Here is a 27,995-nt window from a genome sequence, read left to right as displayed (position 1 = left end):
CTTTTACCAGAGTGTTTTTAAACTGCAGTATCTATACTTCTACTTAAGTAACAAATGTGTGTACTTTTGAAACCACTGCAGTTCTCCTACCAGGGTTCCACCAATCACACATTTTCCTTCTTGATTCAAACTAAATAAAGTGCTTAACAATGACCACTAGAGGGAGCCACAGACTGTTTGCCATCAATGGATGATGTCATGTTGACGGTTCGAAAATCAGATGATGTAGATGAAGGTCCAGATGGTTCAGAGTCTCAGTGTTCTTCCTCTCTCTCCTCCCCTCTCACTGCAGACATGAAACACTGGCTGACAAACATCCTGATTCTGACTCTCTGGCTCGGTAACTCTTTAAACCTACTGATTGTTCTCCTTTAATCAATCATCTTTATTGATTCATCTCTTCCTCTGCATATTCTGTTCTTCCCCAGAGTGTAAAGGAGAAGACAGAGTGATCCAGCGCACAGCAGATGTCATTGCTGCTGAAGGACACCACGTCACACTTCAATGTTCTTTTCAGACAAGCGACACAAGTCCTAGATTGTTCTGGTACCAACAAGAACTAAATGGTTCTCCAAAGTTTGTGCTGCTACGTGATAAATTTGGAACAAGAAGAAATGCTGCAGAGTTCAACAAAGAGAGATTTGATGCTGAAGTCAACAAGACATCAGTTGATCTGAAGATCCAGAAGTTGCAGCTGCGAGACTCTGCTGTGTACTACTGTGCTCTGCAGCCCACAGTGACAGCAAGCAGCAAAAGAGAGGACAAAAACACTACACAACCACCACTAGAGGGAGCCAGTGTGCAAAAACACGACACAACCACCACTAGAGGGAGTCTCATGTTGTTCCACTTCAGTCCTGATCAGTGTCAAGCCTCGGTCCCACCGAGTGAAGAAGGAGCCACGCACCCTGTTTTTTTTGTTTCGTGAGCTATCGTGGCATTAGTGGCTCAGAGTGGCTCTTAGAGGCATTATCTTCAGTTAACGAGGCTCCTCTCTGAGCATGGCGCTAATTTCAAGATGTTCAAAATTTAGCAACAACAGCGTGGCACAGTTTGTGTTCGAGTTACTGCGACGGCTTAGAGACATTTGCGTGGTGCTTACGAGTCTGCAAAAAGTCCATTATCCGTGCGCCTGGCACCTTCGCAGGACCCGAGAAGCTATTTTTGGAGCGGCTCCTCCTCTTGCGCATACAATTGCACCTGCTCTGTGCGCTGGACTCTATATATTTTGTAGTGGAGTTGTTGTGAAAGTGTAGGAACACGGACCCACAATAGGGGGCGTAAATGAACGGGCAATGGATAAGCCAAACAGTAACAATTTAATGTTGTAAATTGTGCACAACGGAATACAGACAACAAGAAGTTTGGAACTACAGTCAATTACACGTTGGGTGATGTGTGGGCAGGCTTGAGGATAGGAGACGCCCGTCCAGAACCTTGCCGGATCCCACACGGCCCTCACCGCCAAGTGACCTGAAGAACACCGGAGCCGCCAAGTCCTGGGTCCCCAGGTGGTCACCGTCTCCAGCTGTCAGACCTGGTACTGCTGGCAGAGAACAAAAACAGCACAGGTGAGTGTGAGTACGCACACTCAGTAATCCCACAGTCTGTGTTCTTTTGGGAGGGAGCACCTCCACCTCCACTCACACACTTGTGCAGCTCCTGTTTAACCACTTATCTGGTTGGGATGTGAGGCGAAGCTGTGGCTAATCACACCAAATGCCAATCCAGCAGATAAGGAAACACCACAGGAAAATGGCTGCAAAAGAGTTCAGACTATTATTCAGTTTTAAGTCAGCAGAGAAATTACCTCCAAGGTAGCTGATTTCTCGGCGGGGAGGTGGAGTTGCAGTCCGGCCTTTAAGTGGTGGTGATGTGGATGAGTGACAGCTGGTGCTGATGACGAGTGACAGCTGTCACTCCTGGTTGCTATGACGCCCTCTCGTGCTTGAAGCCAGCACTTCAAGCAGGGCGCCATCTGGTGGTGGTGGGCCAGCAGTACCTCCTCTTCAGCGGCCCACACAACAGGAGTAATCATTTTCTGCCAAACCTTGGATGTTGAAAACACTTATAATCACTTCTGGCATCACAGAGGACTGTTTCATCTGGACACTTTTTTTCCTCTCTTTCCTGCTCCATGTGGGATGTATTTTGAGCAGCTTAAGGTAATTATTTTTAATTTTTTTATAGCTTGATAAAACAGCTCCTTGCTATAAAAGTATGTCTGTATGTTGATGTCTGTTGTATGTAAAAGTATGTTGATTTAATATCTTGGTAATGGATCACTGTGTGTGCGCACTGAAGCAAGACAAGTGCGGTGTTTTTCTGTATCTGTTAGCTGTTTAATCTGCGCAGTTAGATTGATCTAGTTATCTAGATTACGATTTGTTTGCCAGTGTAATCTTTACGTGCCTTAACTAAAGCACTCCTTCTGCTGAATCACCTCTAAATTATTTACACATTATTCACTTTGCGTGTTTTTAGGAATCCGCTAGCTTAGCGTAGCTACTAGCTCTTAGCCGATTTAGCATGGCGGCTTCTCCTGTCTCTCCCGCACTTTTCTGCTCTGGGTGTGAAATGTTTAGTTATTCCTCGGCCTCCTTTAGCAGTAACGGTACTTGTAATAACTGTAGCTTATTCGTAGCTTTGGAGGCCAGGCTGGGCGAATTGGAGACTCGGCTCCGCACCGTGGAAAATTCTACAGCTAGCCAGGCCCCTGTAGTCGGTGCGGACCAAGGTAGCTTAGCCGCCGTTAGTTACCCCCTGGCAGATCCTGAGCAGCCGGGAAAGCAGGCCGACTGGGTGACTGTGAGGAGGAAGCGTAGCCCTAAACAGAAGCCCCGTGTACACCGCCAACCCGTTCACATCTCTAACCGTTTTTCCCCACTCGACGACACACCCGCCGAGGAACAAACTCTGGTTATTGGCGACTCTGTTTTGAGAAATGTGAAGTTAGCGACACCAGCAACCATAGTCAATTGTCTTCCGGGGGCCAGAGCAGGCGACATTGAAGGAAATTTGAAACTGCTGGCTAAGGCTAAGCGTAAATTTGGTAAGATTGTAATTCACGTCGGCAGTAATGACACCCGGTTACGCCAATCGGAGGTCACTAAAATTAACATTAAATCGGTGTGTAACTTTGCAAAAACAATGTCGGACTCTGTAGTTTTCTCTGGGCCCCTCCCCAATCGGACCGGGAGTGACATGTTTAGCCGCATGTTCTCCTTGAATTGCTGGCTGTCTGAGTGGTGTCCAAAAAATGAGGTGGACTTCATAGATAATTGGCAAAGCTTCTGGGGAAAACCTGGTCTTGTTAGGAGAGACGGCATCCATCCCACTTTGGATGGAGCAGCTCTCATTTCTAGAAATCTGGCCAATTTTCTTAAATCCTCCAAACCGTGACTATCCAGGGTTGGGACCAGGAAGCAGAGTTGTAGTCTTACACACCTCTCTGCAGCTTCTCTCCCCCTGCCATCCCCTCATTACCCCATCCCCGTAGAGACGGTGCCTGCTCCCAGACCACCAATAACCAGCAAAAATCTATTTAAGCATAAAAATTCAAAAAGAAAAAATAATATAGCACCTTCAACTGCACCACAGACTAAAACAGTTAAATGTGGTCTATTAAACATTAGGTCTCTCTCTTCTAAGTCCCTGTTGGTAAATGATATAATAATTGATCAACATATTGATTTATTCTGCCTTACAGAAACCTGGTTACAGCGGGATGAATATGTTAGTTTAAATGAGTCAACACCCCCGAGTCACACTAACTGTCAGAATGCTCGTAGCACGGGCCGGGGCGGAGGATTAGCAGCAATCTTCCATTCCAGCTTATTAATTAATCAAAAACCCAGACAGAGCTTTAATTCATTTGAAAGCTTGACTCTTAGTCTTGTCCATCCAAATTGGAAGTCCCAAAAACCAGTTTTATTTGTTATTATCTATCGTCCACCTGGTCGTTACTGTGAGTTTCTCTGTGAATTTTCAGACCTTTTGTCTGACTTAGTGCTTAGCTCAGATAAGATAAGAATGACAGCCTCAACACTGCATTTAATCTATTATTAGACTCTATTGGCTTGGCTCAAAAAGTAAATGAGTCCACCCACCACTTTAATCATATCTTAGATCTTGTTCTGACTTATGGTATGGAAATAGAAGACTTAACAGTATTCCCTGAAAACTCCCTTCTGTCTGATCATTTCTTAATAACATTTACATTTACTCTGATGGACTACCCAGCAGTGGGGAATAAGTTTCATTACACTAGAAGTCTTTCAGAAAGCGTTGTAACTAGGTTTAAGGATATGATTCCTTCTTTATGTTCTCTAATGCCATATACCAACACAGTGCAGAGTAGCTACCTAAACTCTGTAGGTGAGATAGAGTATCTCGTCAATAGTTTTACATCCTCATTGAAGACAACTTTGGATGCTGTAGCTCCTCTAAAAAAAGAGAGCTTTAAATCAGAAGTGCCTGACTCCGTGGTATAACTCACAAACTCGTAGCTTAAAGCAGATAACCCGTAAGTTGGAGAGGAAATGGCGTCTCACTAATTTAGAAGATCTTCACTTAGCCTGGAAAAAGAGTCTGTTGCTCTATAAAAAAGCCCTCCGTAAAGCTAGGACATCTTTCTACTCATCACTAATTGAAGAAAATAAGAACAACCCCAGGTTTCTTTTCAGCACTGTAGCCAGGCTGACAAAGAGTCAGAGCTCTATTGAGCTGAGTATTCCATTAACTTTAACTAGTAATGACTTCATGACTTTCTTTGCTAACAAAATGTTAACTATTAGAGAAAAAATTACTCATAACCATCCCAAAGACGTATCGTTATCTTTGGCTGCTTTCAGTGATGCCGGTATTTGGTTAGACTCTTTCTCTCCGATTGTTCTGTCTGAGTTATTTTCATTAGTTACTTCATCCAAACCATCAACATGTTTATTAGACCCCATTCCTACCAGGCTGCTCAAGGAAGCCCTACCATTATTTAATGCTTCGATCTTAAATATGATCAATCTATCTTTGTTAGTTGGCTATGTACCACAGGCTTTTAAGGTGGCAGTAATTAAACCATTACTTAAAAAGCCATCACTTGACCCAGCTATCTTAGCTAATTATAGGCCAATCTCCAACCTTCCTTTTCTCTCAAAAATTCTTGAAAGGGTAGTTGTAAAACAGCTAACTGATCATCTGCAGAGGAATGGTCTATTTGAAGAGTTTCAGTCAGGTTTTAGAATTCATCATAGTACAGAAACAGCATTAGTGAAGGTTACAAATGATCTTCTTATGGCCTCGGACAGTGGACTCATCTCTGTGCTTGTTCTGTTAGACCTCAGTGCTGCTTTTGATACTGTTGACCATAAAATTTTATTACAGAGATTAGAGCATGCCATAGGTATTAAAGGCACTGCGCTGCGGTGGTTTGAATCATATTTGTCTAATAGATTACAATTTGTTCATGTAAATGGGGAGTCTTCTTCACAGACTAAAGTTAATTATGGAGTTCTACAAGGTTCTGTGCTAGGACCAATTTTATTCACTTTATACATGCTTCCCTTAGGCAGTATTATTAGACGGTATTGCTTAAATTTTCATTGTTACGCAGATGATACCCAGCTTTATCTATCCATGAAGCCAGAGGACACACACCAATTAGCTAAACTGCAGGATTGTCTTACAGACATAAAGACATGGATGACCTCTAATTTCCTGCTTTTAAACTCAGATAAAACTGAAGTTATTATACTTGGCCCCACAAATCTTAGAAACATGGTGTCTAACCAGATCCTTACTCTGGATGGCATTACCCTGACCTCTAGTAATACTGTGAGAAATCTTGGAGTCATTTTTGATCAGGATATGTCATTCAAAGCGCATATTAAATATGTAGGACTGCCTTTTTGCATTTACGCAATATCTCTAAAATCAGAAAGGTCTTGTCTCAGAGTGATGCTGAAAAACTAATTCATGCATTTATTTCCTCTAGGCTGGACTATTGTAATTATTATTATCAGGTTGTCCTAAAAGTTCCCTAAAAAGCCTTCAGTTGGTTCAGAATGCTGCAGCTAGAGTACTGACGGGGACTAGCAGGAGAGAGCATATCTCACCCATGTTGGCCTCTCTTCATTGGCTTCCTGTTAATTCTAGAATAGAATTTAAAATTCTTCTTCTTACTTATAAGGTTTTGAATAATCAGGTCCCATCTTATCTTAGGGACCTCGTAGTACCATATTACCCCATTAGAGCGCTTCGCTCTCAGACTGCGGGCTTACTTGTGGTTCCTAGGGTTTGTAAGAGTAGAATGGGAGGCAGAGCCTTCAGCTTTCAGGCTCCTCTCCTGTGGAACCAGCTCCCAATTCAGATCAGGGAGACAGATACCCTCTCTACTTTTAAGATTAGGCTTAAAACTTTCCTTTTCGCTAAGGCTTATAGTTAGGGCTGGATCGGGTGACCCTGGACCATCCCTTGGTTATGTTGCTTTAGACGTAGACTGTGGGGGGGTTCCCATGATGCACTGTTTCTTTCTCTTTTTGCTCCGTATGCATCACTCTGCATTTAATCATTAGTGATCGATCTCTGCCCCCCTTCTCGGCATGTCTTTTTCCTGGTTCTTTCCCTCAGCCCCAACCAGTCTCAGCAGAAGACTGCCCCTCCCTGAGCCTGGTTCTGCTGGAGGTTTCTTCCTGTTAAAAGGGAGTTTTTCCTTCCCACTGTGGCCAAGTGCTTGCTCATAGGGGGTCGTTTTGACCGTTGGGGTTTTTCATAATTATTGTATGGCCTTGCCTTAAAATGTGGAGCGCCTTGGGGCAACTGTTTGTTGTGATTTGGCGCTATATAAGAAAAAAGCTGATTGATTGATTGATTGATGTTCTTCACCATTTAAGATAAAAAAGGACGCTTTATTTCTTCAGATGAATCTCACTGAGACAAACAGGAAAGAATGTATATTTGCTAATGTGTCTTTTAATCAAATCAATTTTATTTATTTAGCGCCAAATCTCAACAAACAGTTGCCCCAAGGTGCTTTATATTGTAAGGCAAAGCCATACAATAATTACAGAAAAACCCCAACGGTCAAAACGACCCCCTGTGAGCAAGCACTTGGCGACAGTGGGAAGGAAAAACTCCCTTTTAACAGGAAGAAACCTCCAGCAGAACCAGGCTCAGGGAGGGGCAGTCTTCTGCTGGGACTGGTTGGGGCTGAGGGAGAGAACCAGGAAAAAGACATGCTGTGGAGGGGAGCAGAGATCAATCACTAATGATTAAATGCAGAGTGGTGCATACAGAGCAAAAAGAGAAAGAAACAGTGCATCATGGGAACCCCCCAGCAGTCTAAGTCTATAGCAGCATAACTAAGGGATGGTTCAGGGTCACCTGATCCAGCCCTAACTATAAGCTTTAGCAAAAAGGAAAGTTTTAAGCCTAATCTTAAAAGTAGAGAGGGTGTCTGTCTCCCTGATCTGAATTGGGAGCTGGTTCCACAGGAGAGGAGCCTGAAAGCTGAAGGCTCTGCCTCCCATTCTACTCTTACAAACCCTAGGAACTACAAGTAAGCCTGCAGTCTGAGAGCGAAGCGCTCTATTGGGGTGATATGGTACTATGAGGTCCCTAAGGTAAGATGGGACCTGATTATTCAAAACCTTATAAGTAAGAAGAAGAATTTAAAATTCTATTCTAGAATTAACAGGAAGCCAATGAAGAGAGGCCAATATGGGTGAGATATGCTCTCTCCTTCTAGTCCCCGTCAGCACTCTAGCTGCAGCATTTTGAATTAACTGAAGGCTTTTCAGGGAACTTTTAGGACAACCTGATAATAATGAATTACAATAGTCCAGCCTAGAGGAAATAAATGCATGAATTAGTTTTTCAGCATCACTCTGAGACAAGACCTTTCTAATTTTAGAGATATTGCGCAAATGCAAAAAAGCAGTCCTACATATTTGCTTAATATGCGCATTGAATGACATATCCTGATCAAAAATGACTCCAAGATTTCTCACAGTATTACTAGAGGTCAGGGCACCGCTGGACTGATAGTACTGCACACCGGGCATTTGCCCACTGGCCTGATGGCCTCCTGCGGATTTTTTTTTTTTTTTTTTTCAAAGTGAGGGAAGCTGTGAGTTTTTCATCCGCGTTTTTTTTTTTTTTTTGTAGCAGTTACGACTCGTCATCACCTCTTAAAGCGCGGTAAAGCACACCCGCACTGAGCTTTACAAAGACATTTTTACGCTTTTGTTCCTCCTTTATTTAGAATTCTGAGTTGAGCCGCTCCGTATCTGCTCATTAAAACAGCTGATCCTCCGCGACGTGTCAACAACTAACACTATTTTCCACTCAAATGCACCTAAACTCTCTTTCTGAGAACCATATGATGTGAAAACGCAATAAAACTTTCTTACCTGTAAATCTGGTCATGTTTTCTGCATAAATAAATGTTATCCATTTTTTGTGCTCAAACGCCAAAGCAGGGGCGAATCCAGATGGAATGGGGGCATGGGGCAGGGATGTGCCCCCCTCACAACACCCCTAGATTAAAGGTCCAGTTTTGAAGCCTTTTTTTTTTTACTATAACTACTAATACTACTTAAAATAATAATAATTTCGACAAGTAAAATGTTTAGAGAAAATTTAAATGTTAGAAAGAATTTAATAGTTACATTTATTAACAGTGTAGGTTAGAAATTACAAGTTTTACTGTTACAGTGCTGTCAACAGTTAAATATGAGGTCAAGAAAGAGGTCTTTATTTTACTTTTTATAAAACAAGTATATATTTTCATTGAAGTCAAGAAAGGGTGACTATAAAGTGAGGCGGGGACCACTACGGCCATGATGGTAAGTGAAGGTTAACTTCAGCTATTAATTAATGAACAGCAACCTAACTTGTTCATAAATCAGACATCTGTGTGTGAGAGAGACATTCTGATCTTCTGGTCCGAAGTAAAGTGCTGTCTAACTGGGTCACTCAGATATGAATTAAGGTTGGATATTATTTTCGTTTGTGCTAACTCTGCCAGTCACGTAACCTAGCCTAGCAATGTAACCTGTGCAAATGGTGTGCATGGCTAGCTACCATGCTGTCGCCGCCAGGTTGTTTCTTTATTCTTTATTCTATTTGTGTGACGGTCGTGCATCGGTTATACGAAGTATGCTGTTCTGCACAGTCTGTGGTGCAGTGGCGTGGTATAACGGCGTCCCTGTCTAAAATGTATTTTCCCAAGACCTGGCATAATTTCACATACCTAATATTTTACTTTAAATTGAGAGTCATTCTCTAAGTTGATTAGTAACACAAATTGGTAATAAAATAAATCCTTGATGTTACTTGAAGCTTGTAGTGAGATAGACAACTTGTGGCCTTTTTGTGTATTGCAGGTTCAAAAGTTCAACCTTTGTATCCAGTCATTGGTCCAGTCATCCAGTCATTTCTTGCTTTATATGATGAATTGTATCACACAAGTAATGATATATTATTTATCGTATAGCCTACAGTATTTCTATAACAAATGTTTTCATATAATTTCTATTTCTAAATTTAAGTAACAAGGCTGAATGAAATGATGGCTTATTATGTCTAAAAAGTAATGTGACCTACTGACAATAGATCGTACTTTTGATAAGCCTATGATAACTGTATTTCGGGAGAACTTTTCATAATGTTTCTTATAGTATTAAGTATATAGTATTTAGTATTGGTGCACATTGATCGGTTAAGGGACCAAAAAAAAAAAAAAAAAAAACACTGTCACAGCAGGCTTAATTTTTTTCCCCTTTGATACCTGGTGGTGGCCTGGTCTTGGTTAAAAATGGCTGGCCTGAAAAATTTCCCCAGTCCAGCCCTTGGTCAGGGTAATGCCATCCAGAGTAAGGATCTGGTTAGACACCATGTTTCTAAGATTTGTGGGGCCAAGTACAATAACTTCAGTTTTATCTGAATTTAAAAGCAGGAAATTAGAGGTCATCCATGTCTTTATGTCTGTAAGACATTCCTGCAGTTTAACTAATTGGTGTCTGACCTCTGGCTTCATGGATAGATAAAGCTGGGTATCATCTGCGTAACAATGAAAATTTAAGCAATGCTTTCTAATAATACTGCCTAAGGGAAGCATGTATAAAGTGAATAAAATTGGTCCTAGCACAGAACCTTGTGGAACTCCATAATTAACCTTAGTCTGTGAAGAAGACTCCCCATTTACATGAACAAATTGTAATCTATTAGATAAATATGATTCAAACCACTGCAGCGTAGTGCCTTTAATACCTATGGCATGCTCTAATCTCTGTAATAAAATTCTACGGTCAACAGTATCAAAAGCAGCACTGAGGTCTAACAGAACAAGCACAGAGATGAGTCCACTGTCCGAGGCCATAAGAAGATCATTTGTAACCTTCACTAATGCTGTTTCTGTACTATGATGAATTCTGAAACCTGACTGAAACTCTTCAAATAGACCAGGGGTGGGCATCGAGGGCCGAGACACTGCAGGTTTTCCATGTAACCAATCACCTCAGCAGGTGGGTTGCTGATGAGCTTCTGCTCTGAACAAAACACCTGGTTGTCAATGAAATCACCTGCTGAGACACCTGATCATTAATGAAATCACCTGCTGAGGCGATTGGTTGCACGGAAAACCTGCAGTGTCTCGGCTCTTTATGGCACATGATTGCCCACCCCTGAAATAGACGATTCCTCTGCAGATGATCAGTTAGCCGTTTTACAACTACCCTTTCAAGAATGTTTGAGAGAAAAGGAAGGTTGGAGATTGGCCTATAATTAGCTAAGATAGCTGGGTCAAGTGATGGCTTTTTAAGTAATGGTTTAATTACTGCCACCTTAAAAGCCTGTGGTACATAGCCAACTAATAAAGATAGATTGATCATATTTAAGATCGAAGCATTAATTAATGCAAGGGCTTCCTTGAGCAGCCTGGTAGGAATGGGGTCTAATAGACATGTTGATGGTTTGGAGGAAATAACTAATGAAAATAACTCAGACAGAACAATCGGAGAGAAAGAGTCTAACCAAATACCGGCATCACTGAAAGCAGCCAAAGATAACGATATGTCTTTGGGATGGTTATGAGTAATTTTTTCTCTAATAGTTAAAATTTTATTAGCAAAGAAAGTCATGAAGTCATTACTAGTTAAAGTTAAAGCAATACTCGGCTCAATAGAGTTCTGACTCTTTGTCAGCCTGGCTACAGTGCTGAAAAGAAACCTGGGGTTGTTCTTATTTTCTTCAATTAGTGATGAGTAGTAAGATGTCCCAGCTTTATGGAGGGCTTTTTTATAGAGCAACAGACTCTTTTTCCAGGCTAAGTGAAGATCTTCTAAATTAGTGAGTCGCCATTTCCTCTCCAACTTACGGGTTATCTGCTTTAAGCTGCGAGTTTGTGAGTTATACCACGGACTCAGGCACTTCTGATTTAAGGCTCTCTTTTTCAGAGGAGCTACAGCATCCAAAGTTGTCCTCAATGAGGATATAAAACTATTCAATCAATCAATCAACTTTTTTCTTGTATAGCGCCAAATCACAACAAACAGTTGCCCCAAGGCGCTCCACATTGCAAGGCAAGGCCATACAATAATTATGAAACACAGTCTACGTCTAAAGCAACATAACCAAGGGATGGTCCAGGGTCACCCGATCCAGCCCTAACTATAAGCCTTAGCGAAAAGGAAAGTTTTAAGCCTAATCTTAAAAGTAGAGAGGGTATCTGTCTCCCTGATCTGAATTGGGAGCTGGTTCCACAGGAGAGGAGCCTGAAAGCTGAAGGCTCTGCCTCCCATTCTACTCTTACAAACTCTAGGAACTACAAGTAAGCCCGCAGTCTGAGAGCGAAGCGCTCTAATGGGGTAATATGGTACTACGAGGTCCCTAAAATAAGATGGGACCTGATTATTCAAAACCTTATAAGTAAGAAGAAGAATTTTAAATTCTATTCTAGCATTAACAGGAAGCCAATGAAGGGAGGCCAACACGGGTGAGATATGCTCTCTCCTGCTAGTCCCCATCAGTACTCTAGCTGCAGCATTCTGAACCAACTGAAGGCTTTTTAGGGAACTTTTAGGACAACCTGATAATAATGAATTACAATAGTCCAGCCTAGAGGAAACAAATGCATGAATTAGTTTTTCAGCATCACTCTGAGACAAGACCTTTCTGATTTTAGAGATATTGCGTAAATGCAAAAAGGCAGTCCTACATATTTGTTTAATATGCGCTTTGAATGACATATCCTGATCAAAAATAACTCCAAGATTTCTCACAGTATTACTAGAGATCAGGGAAATGCCATCCAGAGTAACGATCTGGTTAGACACCATGCTTCTAAGATTTGTGGGGCCAAGTACAATAACTTCAGTTTTATCTGAGTTTAAAAGCAGGAAATTAGAGGTCATCCATGTCTTTATGTCTGTAAGACAATCCTGCAGTTTAGCTAATTGGTGCGTATCCTCTGGCTTCATGGATAGATAAAGCTGGGTATCATCTGCGTAACAATGAAAATTTAAGCAATACCGTCTAATAATACTGCCCAAGGGAAGCATGTATAAAGTGAATAAAATTGGTCCTAGCACAGAACCTTGTGGAACTCCATAATTAACTTTAGTCTGTGAAGAAGATTCCCCATTTACATGAACAAACTGTAATCTATTAGACAAATATGATTCAAACCACCGCAGCGCAATGCCTTTAATACCTATGACATGCTCTAATCTCTGTAATAAAATTTTATGGTCAACAGTATCAAAAGCAGCACTGAGGTCCAACAGAACAAGCACAGAGATAAGTCCACTGTCCGAAGCCATAAGAAGATCATTTGTAACCTTCACTAATGCTGTTTCTGTACTATGATGAATTCTAAAACCTGACTGAAACTCTTCAAATAGACCATTCCTCTGCAGGTGATCAGTTAGCTGTTTTACAACTACCCTCTCAAGAATCTTTGAGAGAAAAGGAAGGTTGGAGATTGGCCTATAATTAGCTAAGATAGCTGGGTCAAGTGATGGCTTTTTAAGTAATGGTTTAATTACTGCCACCTTAAAGGCCTGTGGTACATAACCAACTAACAAAGATAGATTGATCATATTTAAGATTGAAGCATTAAATAATGGTAGGACTTCCTTGAGCAGCCTGGCAGGAATGGGGTCTAATAAGCATGTTGATGGTTTGGATGAAGTAACTAATGAAAATAACTCAGACAGAACAATCGGAGAGAAAGAGTCTAAATAAATACCGGCATCACTGAAAGCAGCCAAAGATAACGATACATCTTTGGGATGGTTATGAGTAATTTTTTCTCTAATAGTCAAAATTTTGTTAGCAAAGAAAGTCATGAAGTCATTACTAGTTAAAGTTAATGGAATACTCAGCTCAATAGAGCTCTGACTCTTTGTCAGCCTGGCTACAGTGCTGAAAAGAAACCTGGGGTTGTTCTTATTTTCTTCAATTAGTGATGAGTAGAAAGATGTCCTAGCTTCACAAAGGGCTTTCTTATAGAGCAACAAACTCTTTTTCCAGGCTAAGTGAAGATCTTCTAAATTAGTGAGACGCCATTTCCTCTCCAACTTACGGGTTATCTGCTTTAAGCTACGAGTTTGTGAGTTATACCACGGAGTCAGACACTTCTGATTTAAAGCTCTCTTTTTCAGAGGAGCTACAGCATCCAAAGTTGTCTTCAATGAGGATGTAAAACTATTGACAAGATACTCTAACTCCCTTACAGAGTTTAGGTAGCTACTCTGCTCTGTGTTGGTATATGACATTAGAGAACATAAAGAAGGAATCATATCCTTAAACCTAGTTACAGCGCTTTCTGAAAGACTTCTAGTGTAATGAAACTTATTCCCCACTGCAGGGTAGTCCATCAGAGTAAATGTAAATGTTATTAAAAAATGATCAGACAAAAGGGAGTTTTCAGGGAATACTGTTAAGTCTTCTATTTCCATACCATAAGTCAGAACAAGATCTAAAATATGATTAAAGTGGTGGGTGGACTCATTTACTTTTTGAGCAAAGCCGATAGAGTCTAATAATAGATTAAATGCAGTGTTGAGGCTGTCATTCTCAGCATCTGTGTGGATGTTAAAATCGCCCACTATAATTATCTTATCTGAGCTAAGCACTAAGTCAGACAAAAGGTCTGAAAATTCACAGAGAAACTCACAGTAACGACCAGGAGGACGATAGATAATAACAAATAAAACTGGTTTTTGGGACTTCCAATTTGGATGGACAAGACTAAGAGACAAGCTTTCAAATGAATTAAAGCTCTGTCTAGGTTTTTGATTAATTAATAAGCTGGAATGGAAGATTGCTGCTAATCCTCCGCCCCGGCCCGTGCTACGAGCATTCTGACAGTTAGTGTGACTCGGGGGTGTTGACTCATTTAAACTAACATATTCATCCTGCTGTAACCAAGTTTCTGTTAGGCAGAATAAATCAATACGTTGATCAATTATTATATCATTTACCAACAGGGACTTAGAAGAAAGAGACCTAATGTTTAATAGACCACATTTAACTGTTTTAGTCTGTGGTGCAATTGAAGGTGCTATATTATTTTTTCTTTTTGAATTTTTATGCTTAAATAGATTTTTGCTAGTTATTGGTGGTCTGGGAGCAGGCACCGTCTCTACGGGGATGGAGTAATAGGGGGATGGCAGGGGGAGAGAAGCTGCAGAGAGGTGTATAAGACCACAGCTCTGCCTCCTGGTCCCAACGCTAGACAGTCACAGTTTGGAGGATCCCAAAAAATTGGCCAGATTTCTAGAAATGAGAGCTGCTCCCTCTAAAGTGGGATGGATGCCGTCTCTCCTAACAAGACCAGGTTTTCCCCAGACAGAAGCTTTGCCAATTATCAATGAAGCCCACCTCATTTTTTGGACACCACTCAGACAGCCAGCAATTCAAGGAGAATATGCGGCTAAACATGTCACTCCCGGTCTGATTGGGGAGGGGCCCAGAGAAAACAACAGAGTCCGACATTGTTTTTGCAAAGTTACACACCGATTCAATGTTAATTTTAGTGACCTCCGATTGGCGTAACCGGGTGTCATTACTGCCGACGTGAATTACAATCTTACCAAATTTACGCTTAGCCTTAGCCAGCAATTTCAAATGTCCTTCGATGTCGCCTGCTCTGGCCCCCGGAAGACAATTGACAATGGTTGCTGGTGTCGCTAACTTCACATTTCTCAAAACAGAGTCGCCAATAACCAGAGTTTGATCCTCGGCGAGTGTATCGTCGAGTGGGGAAAAACGGTTAGAGATGTGAACGGGTTGACGGTGTACACGGGGCTTCTGTTTAGGGCTACGCTTCCTCCTCACAGTCACCCAGTCAGCCTGCCTTCCCGACTGCACGGGGTCTGCCAGGGGGGAACTAACGGCGGCTAAGCTACCTTGGTCCGCACCGACTACAGGGGCCTGGCTAGCTGTAGAATTTTCCACGGTGCGGAGCCGAGCCTCCAATTCGCCCAGCCTGGCCTCCAAAGCTACGAATAAGCTGCACTTATTACATGTACCGTTACTGCTAAAAGAGGCCGAGGAATAACTAAACATTTCACACCCAGAGCAGAAAAGTACGGGAGAGACAGGAGAAGCCGCCATGCTAAAACGGCTAAGAGCTAGTAGCTACGCTAAGCTAGCGGATTCCCAAACAGGGAATCCGACACTAGACAGGCTGTGGAGCAGCACAGGTAACGCACGACAACAGTGCTAAAATAAAATAAAAATCCACTAGACAGGCTGTGGAGCAGCACAGGTAACGCACAACAACAGTGCTAAAAAATAAAATAAAATAAAAATAAAAATCCACTGGACAGACTGTGGAGCAGCACAGGTAACGCACAACAACAGTGCTAAAAAATAAAATAAAATAAAAATAAAAATCCACTGGACAGGCTGTGGAGCAGCACAGGTAACGCACGACAACAGTGCTAAAATAAAATAAAAATCCACTAGACAGGCTGTGGAGCAGCACAGGTAACGCACGACAACAGTGCTAAAATAAAATAAAATCCACTAGACAGGCTGTGGAGCAGCACAGGTAACGCACAACAACAGTGCTAAAATAAAATAAAATCCACTAGACAGGCTGTGGAGCAGCACAGGTAACGCACGACAACAGTGCTAAAATAAAATAAAAATCCACTAGACAGGCTGTGGAGCAGCACAGGTAACGCACGACAACAGTGCTAAAATAAAATAAAAATCCACTAGACAGGCTGTGGAGCAGCACAGGTAACGCACAACAACAGTGCTAAAAAATAAAATAAAATAAAAATAAAAATCCACTGGACAGGCTGTGGAGCAGCACAGGTAACGCACAACAACAGTGCTAAAAAATAAAATAAAATAAAAATAAAAATCCACTGGACAGGCTGTGGAGCAGCACAGGTAACGCACGACAACAGTGCTAAAATAAAATAAAAATCCACTAGACAGGCTGTGGAGCAGCACAGGTAACGCACGACAACAGTGCTAAAATAAAATAAAAATCCACTAGACAGGCTGTGGAGCAGCACAGGTAACGCACGACAACAGTGCTAAAATAAAATAAAAATCCACTAGACAGGCTGTGGAGCAGCACAGGTAACGCACGACAACAGTGCTAAAATAAAATAAAAATCCACTAGACAGGCTGTGGAGCAGCACAGGTAACGCACGACAACAGTGCTAAAATAAAATAAAAATCCACTGGACAGGCTGTGGAGCAGCACAGGTAACGCACAACAACAGTGCTAAAACAAAATAAAAATCCACTAGACAGGCTGTGGAGCAGCACAGGTAACGCACGACAACAGTGCTAAAACAAAATAAAAATCCACTGGACAGGCTGTGGAGCAGCACAGGTAACGTACAACAGTGCTAAAACAAAATAAAAATCCACTAGACAGGTTGTGGAGCAGCACAGGTAACGCACGACAACAGTGGTAAAAAATAAAATAAAAATCCACTGGACAGGCTGTGGAACAGCACAGGCAACGCACGACAACAGTGCTAAAAAATAAAATAAAAATCCACTGAACAGGCTGTGGAGCAGCACAGGCAACGCACGACAACAGCGCCAAAAAATAAAATAAAAATCCACTGACCAGGCTGTGGAGCAGCACAGGTAACGCACGACAACAGTGCTAAAAAATAAAATAAAAATCCACTGGACAGGCTGTGGAGCAGCACAGGTAACGCACGACAACAGTGCTAAAATAAAATAAAAATCCACTAGGCAGGCTGTGGAGCAGCACGACAACAGTGCTAAAAAATAAAATAAAAATAAAAACGAAAGCGTTAGCAAGCTAGTTAGCTTGCCAACGCTGATGAAGGTTAGCTGATAAAAGAGCTCCGTCGCGATGCTTCGACCGTTAGAGGTCTTCTTTAGGCGTTGGAGCACGGTGAAAAAGTAAAAAAAAGTAAAAAAGTCTTGAAAAAGACTGTTAATTCAAAGAACTCAAACAGCTCAGTTCAAACAGCTAACAGATACAGCAGAACACCGCTGTGCTCCGGAACCAGAAAAAAGTCCACCCTCCACCACAATAAGGTCCATTGACGAGATAATCTATCTCACTCACAGAGTTTAGGTAGCTACTCTGCCCTGTGTTGGTATATGGCATTGGAGAACATAAAGAAGGAATCATATCCTTAAACCTAGTTACAGCGACAGACAAAACGTCTGTTGCTCTATAAAAAAGCCCTCCGTAAAGCTAGGACATCTTACTACTCATCACGTATTGAAGAAAATAAGAACAACCCCAGGTTTTTTTCAGCACTGTAGCCAGGCTGACAGAGTCAGAGCTCTGTTGAGCCGAGTATTCCTTTAACTTTAACTAGTAATGACTTCATGACTTTCTTTGCTAATAAAAGTTTTACGGAGGGCTTTTTTATAGAGCAACAGACTCTTTTTCCAGGCTAAGTGAAGATCTTCTAAAATAGTGAGACGCCATTTCCTCTCCAACTTACGGGTTATCTGCTTTAAGCTGCGAGTTTGTGAGTTATACCACGGAGTCAGGCACTTCTGATTTAATGCTCTTTTAATCTGCCACTCAATGCATTAATTGACGTATTTCAGTTGTTTAAGCCGCAGGGTTCAAAACATGTGAAAAAGCGCTGCTGTCCACTCTAAAGTGAACTTTAGAGTAGTTTAGATTCATATTGGCCAGTGTCATAATTGACTCTGCTGCAATGCTGCAAGTCATTGATCTGAATCAGTGGCCTCTTTAAAGATATATTTTCACATATCTGAGAATGCACAAATCTCGTACAAATTTGATACTCTATAAAGGGTACGATAGACTTTTATATATAAAACATATATACAACATACATGTCATATGTTATATTTGACATATATGACACACGTTATTTTAAAAATACATGAAACTTGTATAGGGAGATTTTACACCATATAGGATCAACATATAAATCAGTTAAAACATATAAAATGTATATAATTTTTCAATAAAACATTTCCATATAGGGATGGAAAGTATCAATTTAAGCACCACCTGGAGGATCCTGCTGTCACAGATGAGCTACTGATATCTACAACAAGCACAGCAGCCAGTCTGGAGGCTGCGGTGGGAAGTGTGTAAAGACAAGAGCGCCCGCCACCCCCCCCCCCGACAAAAAGGTAAAACCCCTAATGCCCAAAAGACAGTTTTTCACCCAGAGTCAGAGCTCCTGGACATTGTCACACAACTGAAAGGTGAAATGGAGGAGCTCAAGAAGGCTATAAGTGGGTCTCCATGGCCCGCCCACACCCCAAAAGTGAGGGGGAGACGTGTCTGCAGAAGCAGTCAGTCCACTAACAATGGAGATCAGTGTGACCACTGTTTTAAATGTGGGGTTAGTGGACACATGTCAAGAGAGTGTTGGAAGGGGAAGCAGCCAGGTAAAGACTGGGCAGGTAGACAAGGACGCTAGTACAGTCGCAACCACACCTACACAAGTCCACACGCCGCATCTGTATAAACTGGTCAGAGACAGTATTCAGAGGTTCGAGTTAAGGCTCACAGCTAAAGCAGAAGTTCCCCAGGAAGAAGAAACAGTCAGTGTCACCTAATCAAAAATCACAGTTGATCAGTTTATCTGGCAAAAAGTAGGTTATAACCTGTTTTCAGCATAACAGTGAAACGTAATTCCACATTACTGCAGTATTTGTCCAAGAGGTGCCATCAAAAGAGAGACTAGCAGAGGGTTGAATACAGAACCCTGCAGTACTCCATGTTTTAGTTGAGTGATACATCTTGCCAGTTATCTCTAATCTCCGAGTCTGAGGACCCAGAGACAAGAATGTGACTGTTGACAATGTGGCCGATGATTTGGACCAAATGATTTCTCTGTGATACTTTGAACTACAGTAGTGTTCAGAATAATAGTAGTGCTATGTGACTAAAAAGATTAATCCAGGTTTTGAGTATATTTCTTATTGTTACATGGGAAACATGGTAGCAGTAGATTCAGTAGATTCTCACAAATCCAACAGGACCAAGCATTCATGATATGCACACTCTTAAAGCTATGAAATTGGGCTATTAGTAAAAAAAATTAGAAAATTGGGTGTTCACAATAATAGTAGTGTGGCATTCAGTCACTGAGTTCGTCAATGTTGTGGAACAAACAGGTGTGAATCAGGTGTCCCCTATTTAAGGATGAAGCCAGCACCTGTTGAACATGCTTTTCTCTTTGAAAGCCTGAGGAAAATGGGACGTTCAAGACATTGTTCAGAAGAACAGCGTAATTTGATTAAAAAGTTGATTGGAGAGGGGAAAACTTATACGCAGGTGCAAAAAATTATAGGCTGTTCATCTACAATGATCTCCAGTGCTTTAAAATGGACCAAAAAACCAGAGACGCGTGGAAGAAAACGGAAAACAACCATCAAAATGGATAGAAGAATAACCAGAATGGCAAAGGCTCACCCATTGATCAGCTCCAGGATGATCAAAGACAGTTTGGAGTTACCTGTAAGTGCTGTGACAGTTAGAAGACGCCTGTGTGAAGCTAATTTATTTGCAAGAATCCCCCGCAAAGTCCCTCTGTTAAATAAAAGACGTGCAGAAGAGGTTACAATTTGCCAAAGAACACATCAACTGGCCTCAAGAGAAATGGAGGAATATTTTGTGGACTGATGAGAGTAAAATTGTTCTTTTTGGGTCCAAGGGCCGCAGATAGTTTGTGAGACGACCCCCAAACTCTGAATTCAAGCCACAGTTCACAGTGAAGACAGTGAAGCATGGTGGTGCAAGCATCATGATATGGGCATGTTTCTCCTACTATGGTGTTGGGCCTATATATCGCATACCAGGTATCATGGATCAGTTTGGATATGTCAAAATACTTGAAGAGGTCATGTTGCCTTATGCTGAAGAGGACATGCCCTTGAAATGGGTTTTCAACAAGACAATGACCCCAAGCACACTAGTAAACCAGCAAAATCTTGGTTCCAAACCAACAAAATTAATGCCTCGCAGATGTGAAGAAATCATGAAAAACTGTGGTTATACAACTAAATACTAGTTTAGTGATTCACAGGATTGATAAAAAAGCAGTTTGAACATAATAGTTTTGAGTTTGTAGCGTCAACAGCAGATGCTACTATTATTGTGAACACCCCCTTTTCCACTTTTTTTTTTACTAATAGCCCAATTTCATAGCCTTAAGAGTGTGCATATCATGAATGCTTGGTCTTGTTGGATTTGTGAGAATCTACTGAATCGACTGGTACCTTGTTTCCCATGTAACAATAAGAAATATACTCAAAACCTGGATTAATCTTTTTAGTCACATAGCACTACTATTATTACTAAAACTATTACTATTAACACTACTGTATTTGACACACTGATGTGTTTGAAGACAAACACATTTTATTGTGACGAGAGCGACGCAGCATCAGTGTCACTTCCTGAGATGAAGGTCGAGGACGTTTAACCGACAACTGAAGAAAGAAAAAAACCAGACAAAGTGACTGAGGAAGGAGACGAAGCTGCTGCTGAACTCCAGAAGGAAGCAGAGTTCAACACAGGAAGCATTCAGAGAAAGTTCCACTCACAATGCTGCTGCCACACACACTTTTCATTTTACTAACAATTCTAACAGGTAGGATTCAACATCAACAAGAGTTTCTTCATGTGGCTCATTTTTCTCTCTTTTTACTCTAACACAGTTTGTGTCCTTCAGGTGTCAGCTGTGAAGAACTCACTGCAGTCCACCATCAAGAGGACACTTTAGAAGGCAGTACTGCTACTCTGGAGTACAAATACCACAAAACTGCTGATGCTGGTGATTATTTCTTCTGGTATCGACAATATCCAGGAAAACCACCAGAGTTCCTCCTGTTCATCTCAGCTTTGAGCAGAACAAGAGCAGTAGAGTCTGTGAAATCAGACAAAAGGTTCTCAACTAAACTGTCTGAAGATAAACGTGGTGTGTATTTGGAGATCAGCAGTACTGCAGTGACAGACTCTGCTGTGTACTACTGTGCTGTGAAGCCCACAGTGACACAAAACACTCAGTCTGTGGACAAAAACCTCACTCAGTGACAAACAGCACCACCAAGTGGACACACAGCATGAGTTTGAGGTCTTTGGACAAAAGCACTCAAATACTCAACACTAAGAAGGTCCAGTTTGCTGTGGTGTACCACAGGGGTCAATCCGAGGGTCTCAATACAATTTAAATGTTGGCTTTCTGTCACATCATTTGGCAACACAACATTCTCCCTTTTGCTGATGACATCCTGTTCTATCTTTCTGTACTGATGGCAGTCGCTCTGTTTTTCCTCAAAAACTTTATGTTCACAGCTGCAGTTCTCCTACCAGGGTTCCACCAATCACACATTTTCCTTCCTGATTCAAACTAAATAAAGTGCTTAACAATGATCACTAGAGGGAGCCACAGACTGTTTGCCATCAGTGGATGATGTCATGTTGACGGTTCACCAACAGATGATGTAGATGAAGGTCAAGATGGTTCAGAGTCTCAGTGTTCTTCCTCTCTCTCCTCCCCTCTCACTGCAGACATGAAACACTGGTTGACAAACATCCTGATTCTGACTCTCTGGCTCGGTAACTCTTTAAACCTACTGATTGTTCTACTTTAATCAATCATCTTTATTGATTCATCTCTTCCTCTGCATGTTCTGTTCTTCCCCAGAGTGTAAAGGAGAAGACAGAGTGATCCAGCGCACAGCAGATGTCATTGCTGCTGAAGGACACCACGTCACACTTCAATGTTCCTTTGAAACCAGCGACAAAAGTCCTTCTTTGTTCTGGTACCAACAAGCACTAAATGGTTCTCCAAAGTTTTTGCTGAAACGTTTCAGTTTTAAAGGAGGACAAAATGCTGCAGAGTTCAACAAAGAGAGATTTGATGCTGAAGTCAACAAGACATCAGTTGATCTGAAGATCCAGAAGCTGCAGCTGCGAGACTCTGCTGTGTACTACTGTGCTCTGCAGCCCACAGTGACAGCAAGCAGCAAAAGAGAGGACAAAAACACTACACAACCACCACTAGAGGGAGCCAGTGTGCAAAAACACTACACAACCACCACTAGAGGGAGCCAGTGTGCAAAACCACTACACAACCACCACTAGAGGGAGTCAGTGTGCAAAAACACTACACAACCACCACTAGAGGGACTCTCATGTTGTTCCAGTTCAATCCTGATCAGTGTAAGTTGAAATACTTGAAACACAGTTGAGTAACATAGAAAGATATTTCCAGAAGATTACACTCGCGGACGTTAAGGTCTCCCATTAAAATATGACAATCCGAAGTACCCAATAATCTCACACTGACTGTACTTCAGTGTCAAATATCATTTTCTGACATAAAACATATTGAGGTCAAATCAATCTCCAGACCTGAACACAACTGAGCAGTGTTCCATCTCTTGAGGACTGAAGAACTCCCCCAATAAACAACAAATAAGAAAAGGTTAGCCTCCATTCCTCTCATCTCATTCTCCCTCAGACCAGCCTGGTCCTGCCATGTTCATATTCTCACTGACAGTTGGAGTTCTATCATCTGTCTGACCAGTGGCGGCTGGTGGAAAACAGTCTTGGTGGGGCTGCTGTGCCAATAGATTCCCTTGTCTTGTCCAGTACAGGCATTCAAGTGAACAGTCGTAAAATTACTACAATTCCACAATAATCATTTCATGTCCTTCTCAAAATTAGCAGTTTTACAGATAAAGTTAACCATTTACAGCTATATTAGGCCCCATTTCTACTTTGGAAAGGAACAGTATCAAATACAACAGTCAAAGAACATTTCACCATTTGACACCAATTACACACATAGTACACCAAACTGTACTGAACTGACATTATCTTCAGACAAACAGATCCTGGGGTTCACAATGACACCCCCTTAACAAAATAGAAAATATCACCAAATTTACACTCTTTAAAAATATGGAAAAATTCTTCAATTGACAAAAGAACATTATGTACATACGACAATGTTCACACCACCTTCAGAGAGAGAGAGAGAGAGAGAGATAGAGAATGTGTGTGTGTGTGTGTGTGTGTATGTGTGTGTGAGAGAGAGAATGTGTGTGTGTGAGCGAAAGAGAGAAAATTAAGGTAATATTTTGCATGAACATTACTGAGTGGAATGGAGGCAAACTAAAGAAGCTTGAAAAACTTAAATTAAATAACTTGACTAACTAATAACAACAAAACCTTTAAATTAAATTGGTTAAAATTAATTAACAGTGTGGCTGAATTAGAATTTCTTTAAAAAAACATGCTAATTTCTATTTTAGGGTTTTGTTTTATTTTGTTTTTAAACTGAGCAAATAATTTGTTTTAGAGTGTGGAATACTCCAAAGAATATTTAACTTCTGTGAACTGATCCTCATAACGTGTAAAGTGAAGCCCCGGCCTCCCCTATTACCATTATAACTGGTCTGCTGTCCCAATAAAGATCACAGCTTTGACCCCCTAAAACAAACCAAAAAAACATCACTCATTCGTTTTATCTTGTGTTTTCATCCTCGTTTCCACACCAGGAGCAACATTCGGGAATAAATCCGAGCAGCTCGTCAGCTCACCTGAAGAGGTGGATGCGCTCCTTTCCATCCGCGCAGATCAGCAGCCTCCGTGACGTGTGCACGCTGACAGTGTGAATGAAGCCTGACATGGTTTATAACGAGTCAGACAAACGTCTCTCCTCCAACCGGGATGTGCAATTGTCATTAAACCACGAGAAAGATCTGATGTGCACACCTCCATGCACCTCCAAAAGGATCCCCGCGAAACTTTGGTGTCATTGATTTGTTGAGTTTTGTCCCGTTTTAAACCTCCGAAGAGTTCTTCAACTTACTCCAGCAAAACACACGGAGACAAAATAAAAATAAATAAATATAACCTAAATGTCATCGTCGCTCTTCCTGACTGACTGACAGCAGCAGCTGCAGCGTCACGTGTATCACTGACTGTAATCTAACGTTCCCGCATTTTTGTAGCAAGGGCTAAAATTCCGGCGCCCCAAAGCCATTAATTTTGGCAATGTTGATTTGCCAAATATTTATTCATTTTCCCTAGTAACTACATACGATTGGTTATTTTGCTGCACTTCAAGGGCGCTTTGAATGGCGCCCAAGGCGAGGAATGTACGTTTTCTGCTCCTGTCGGTAGAAATGCACTGTTGAATGAGAGTCAGTTGGAGGAAGTGTTGTTTTAATCATTCATACTACACGTACGCACATACAAGTAAGTAAAACTGACATTGATATACTTTTTAAATATATATATATATATATATATATATTATGACTTTTCCCCTCCACATCTAGGAGGGCAGCACCTGAGCGCCCCCTATGGGCCGGCCGCCACTGTGTCTGACCTAGTGACATCCTTAGTCCAGGTTTCATCAATATAAGAGAACTGTACAAAATTCTTGTGGAATGACGACCTAATTTTGGAACACTAACTCAATATGATAGGGTTATGTTAAACCTGGTTGAAGCCGAATGTCTTCCTACCTTTAAATTAGTCTTGCCCACCTGCATCCACATGTAGTGATTGTCCCTCTTAGGTTGCCACAAGCTGTCATGACCAGAGTGATGATTTCATTCATGTCCATGTCATTGTTTTCAGGCTTCTGGGCCAGTATTCCAGTTTCATAAATTAAATAAATTAATTAATTAAATTATTTTTTTAAAATAAAAAAATAAATTTGATGTGTTTGTATCAGTGGTGTCCAAACTATTTCAGAAAAGGCTGAGAGGCTGCAGGTTTTTCTTGCAGCCACTGATTTCACTGATTAACATCCCTTTGAGCAGGTGGGATGAATCAATCAATCAACTTTTTTCTTGTATAGCGCCAAATCACAACAAACAGTTGCCCCAAGGCGCTCCACATTGCAAGGCAAGGCCATACAATAATTATGAAACACAGTCTACGTCTAAAGCAACATAACCAAGGGATGGTCCAGGGTCACCCGATCCAGCCCTAACTATAAGCCTTAGCGAAAAGGAAAGTTTTAAGCCTAATCTTAAAAGTAGAGAGGGTATCTGTCTCCCTGATCTGAATTGGGAGCTGGTTCCACAGGAGAGGAGCCTGAAAGCTGAAGGCTCTGCCTCCCATTCTACTCTTACAAACCCTAGGAACTACAAGTAAGCCCGCAGTCTGAGAGCGAAGCGCTCTAATGGGGTAATATGGTACTACGAGTCCCTAAGATAAGATGGGACCTGATTATTCAAAACCTTATAAGTAAGAAGAAGAATTTTAAATTCTATTCTAGCATTAACAGGAAGCCAATGAAGGGAGGCCAACACGGGTGAGATATGCTCTCTCCTGCTAGTCCCCGTCAGTACTCTAGCTGCAGCATTCTGAACCAACTGAAGGCTTTTTAGGGAACTTTTAGGACAACCTGATAATAATGAATTACAATAGTCCAGCCTAGAGGAAATAAATGCATGAATTAGTTTTTCAGCATCACTCTGAGACAAGACCTTTCTGATTTTAGAGATATTGCGTAAATGCAAAAAAGCAGTCCTACATATTTGTTTAATATGCGCTTTGAATGACATATCCTGATCAAAAATAACTCCAAGATTTCTCACAGTATTACTAGAGATCAGGGAAATGCCATCCAGAGTAACGATCTGGTTAGACACCATGCTTCTAAGATTTGTGGGGCCAAGTACAATAACTTCAGTTTTATCTGAGTTTAAAAGCAGGAAATTAGAGGTCATCCATGTCTTTATGTCTGTAAGACAATCCTGCAGTTTAGCTAATTGGTGCGTATCCTCTGGCTTCATGGATAGATAAAGCTGGGTATCATCTGCGTAACAATGAAAATTTAAGCAATACCGTCTAATAATACTGCCCAAGGGAAGCATGTATAAAGTGAATAAAATTGGTCCTAGCACAGAACCTTGTGGAACTCCATAATTAACTTTAGTCTGTGAAGAAGATTCCCCATTTACATGAACAAACTGTAATCTATTAGACAAATATGATTCAAACCACCGCAGCGCAATGCCTTTAATACCTATGACATGCTCTAATCTCTGTAATAAAATTTTATGGTCAACAGTATCAAAAGCAGCACTGAGGTCCAACAGAACAAGCACAGAGATAAGTCCACTGTCCGAAGCCATAAGAAGATCATTTGTAACCTTCACTAATGCTGTTTCTGTACTATGATGAATTCTAAAACCTGACTGAAACTCTTCAAATAGACCATTCCTCTGCAGGTGATCAGTTAGCTGTTTTACAACTACCCTCTCAAGAATCTTTGAGAGAAAAGGAAGGTTGGAGATTGGCCTATAATTAGCTAAGATAGCTGGGTCAAGTGATGGCTTTTTAAGTAATGGTTTAATTACTGCCACCTTAAAGGCCTGTGGTACATAACCAACTAACAAAGATAGATTGATCATATTTAAGATTGAAGCATTAAATAATGGTAGGACTTCCTTGAGCAGCCTGGCAGGAATGGGGTCTAATAAGCATGTTGATGGTTTGGATGAAGTAACTAATGAAAATAACTCAGACAGAACAATCGGAGAGAAAGAGTCAAACCAAATACCGGCATCACTGAAAGCAGCCAAAGATAACGATACATCTTTGGGATGGTTATGAGTAATTTTTTCTCTAATAGTCAAAATTTTGTTAGCAAAGAAAGTCATGAAGTCATTACTAGTTAAAGTTAATGGAATACTCAGCTCAATAGAGCTCTGACTCTTTGTCAGCCTGGCTACAGTGCTGAAAAGAAACCTGGGGTTGTTCTTATTTTCTTCAATTAGTGATGAGTAGAAAGATGTCCTAGCTTCACGAAGGGCTTTCTTATAGAGCAACAAACTCTTTTTCCAGGCTAAGTGAAGATCTTCTAAATTAGTGAGACGCCATTTCCTCTCCAACTTACGGGTTATCTGCTTTAAGCTACGAGTTTGTGAGTTATACCACGGAGTCAGACACTTCTGATTTAAAGCTCTTTTTCAGAGGAGCTACAGCATCCAAAGTTGTCTTCAATGAGGATGTAAAACTATTGACAAGATACTCTAACTCCCTTACAGAGTTTAGGTAGCTACTCTGCTCTGTGTTGGTATATGACATTAGAGAACATAAAGAAGGAATCATATCCTTAAACCTAGTTACAGCGCTTTCTGAAAGACTTCTAGTGTAATGAAACTTATTCCCCACTGCAGGGTAGTCCATCAGGGTAAATGTAAATGTTATTAAAAATGATCAGACAAAAGGGAGTTTTCAGGGAATACTGTTAAGTCTTCTATTTCCATACCATAAGTCAGAACAAGATCTAAAATATGATTAAAGTGGTGGGTGGACTCATTTACTTTTTGAGCAAAGCCGATAGAGTCTAATAATAGATTAAATGCAGTGTTGAGGCTGTCATTCTCAGCATCTGTGTGGATGTTAAAATCGCCCACTATAATTATCTTATCTGAGCTAAGCACTAAGTCAGACAAAAGGTCTGAAAATTCACAGAGAAACTCACAGTAACGACCAGGAGGACGA

General features: G+C 41.1%; 2 gene segments (V, D, J or C); both read left to right on the top strand.

The window, feature by feature from the left end:
• The first annotated feature begins 186 nt into the window (after positions 1 to 186).
• On the top strand, positions 187 to 23,042 carry LOC117521346. The segment is given in 3 exon segments: positions 187 to 340; positions 22,162 to 22,521; positions 22,981 to 23,042. Coding segments are annotated over 3 exon segments (576 nt in total).
• Positions 20,945 to 21,566, top strand: LOC117521872. The segment is given in 2 exon segments: positions 20,945 to 21,105; positions 21,187 to 21,566. Coding segments are annotated over 2 exon segments (408 nt in total).
• Positions 23,043 to 27,995: the final 4,953 nt, after the last annotated feature.

Source organism: Thalassophryne amazonica, chromosome 12, assembly GCF_902500255.1.
Source record: "Thalassophryne amazonica chromosome 12, fThaAma1.1, whole genome shotgun sequence".
In the NCBI taxonomy this organism is placed as follows: domain Eukaryota; kingdom Metazoa; phylum Chordata; class Actinopteri; order Batrachoidiformes; family Batrachoididae; genus Thalassophryne; species Thalassophryne amazonica.
This window is presented reverse-complemented; position numbering and strand designations above follow the sequence as displayed.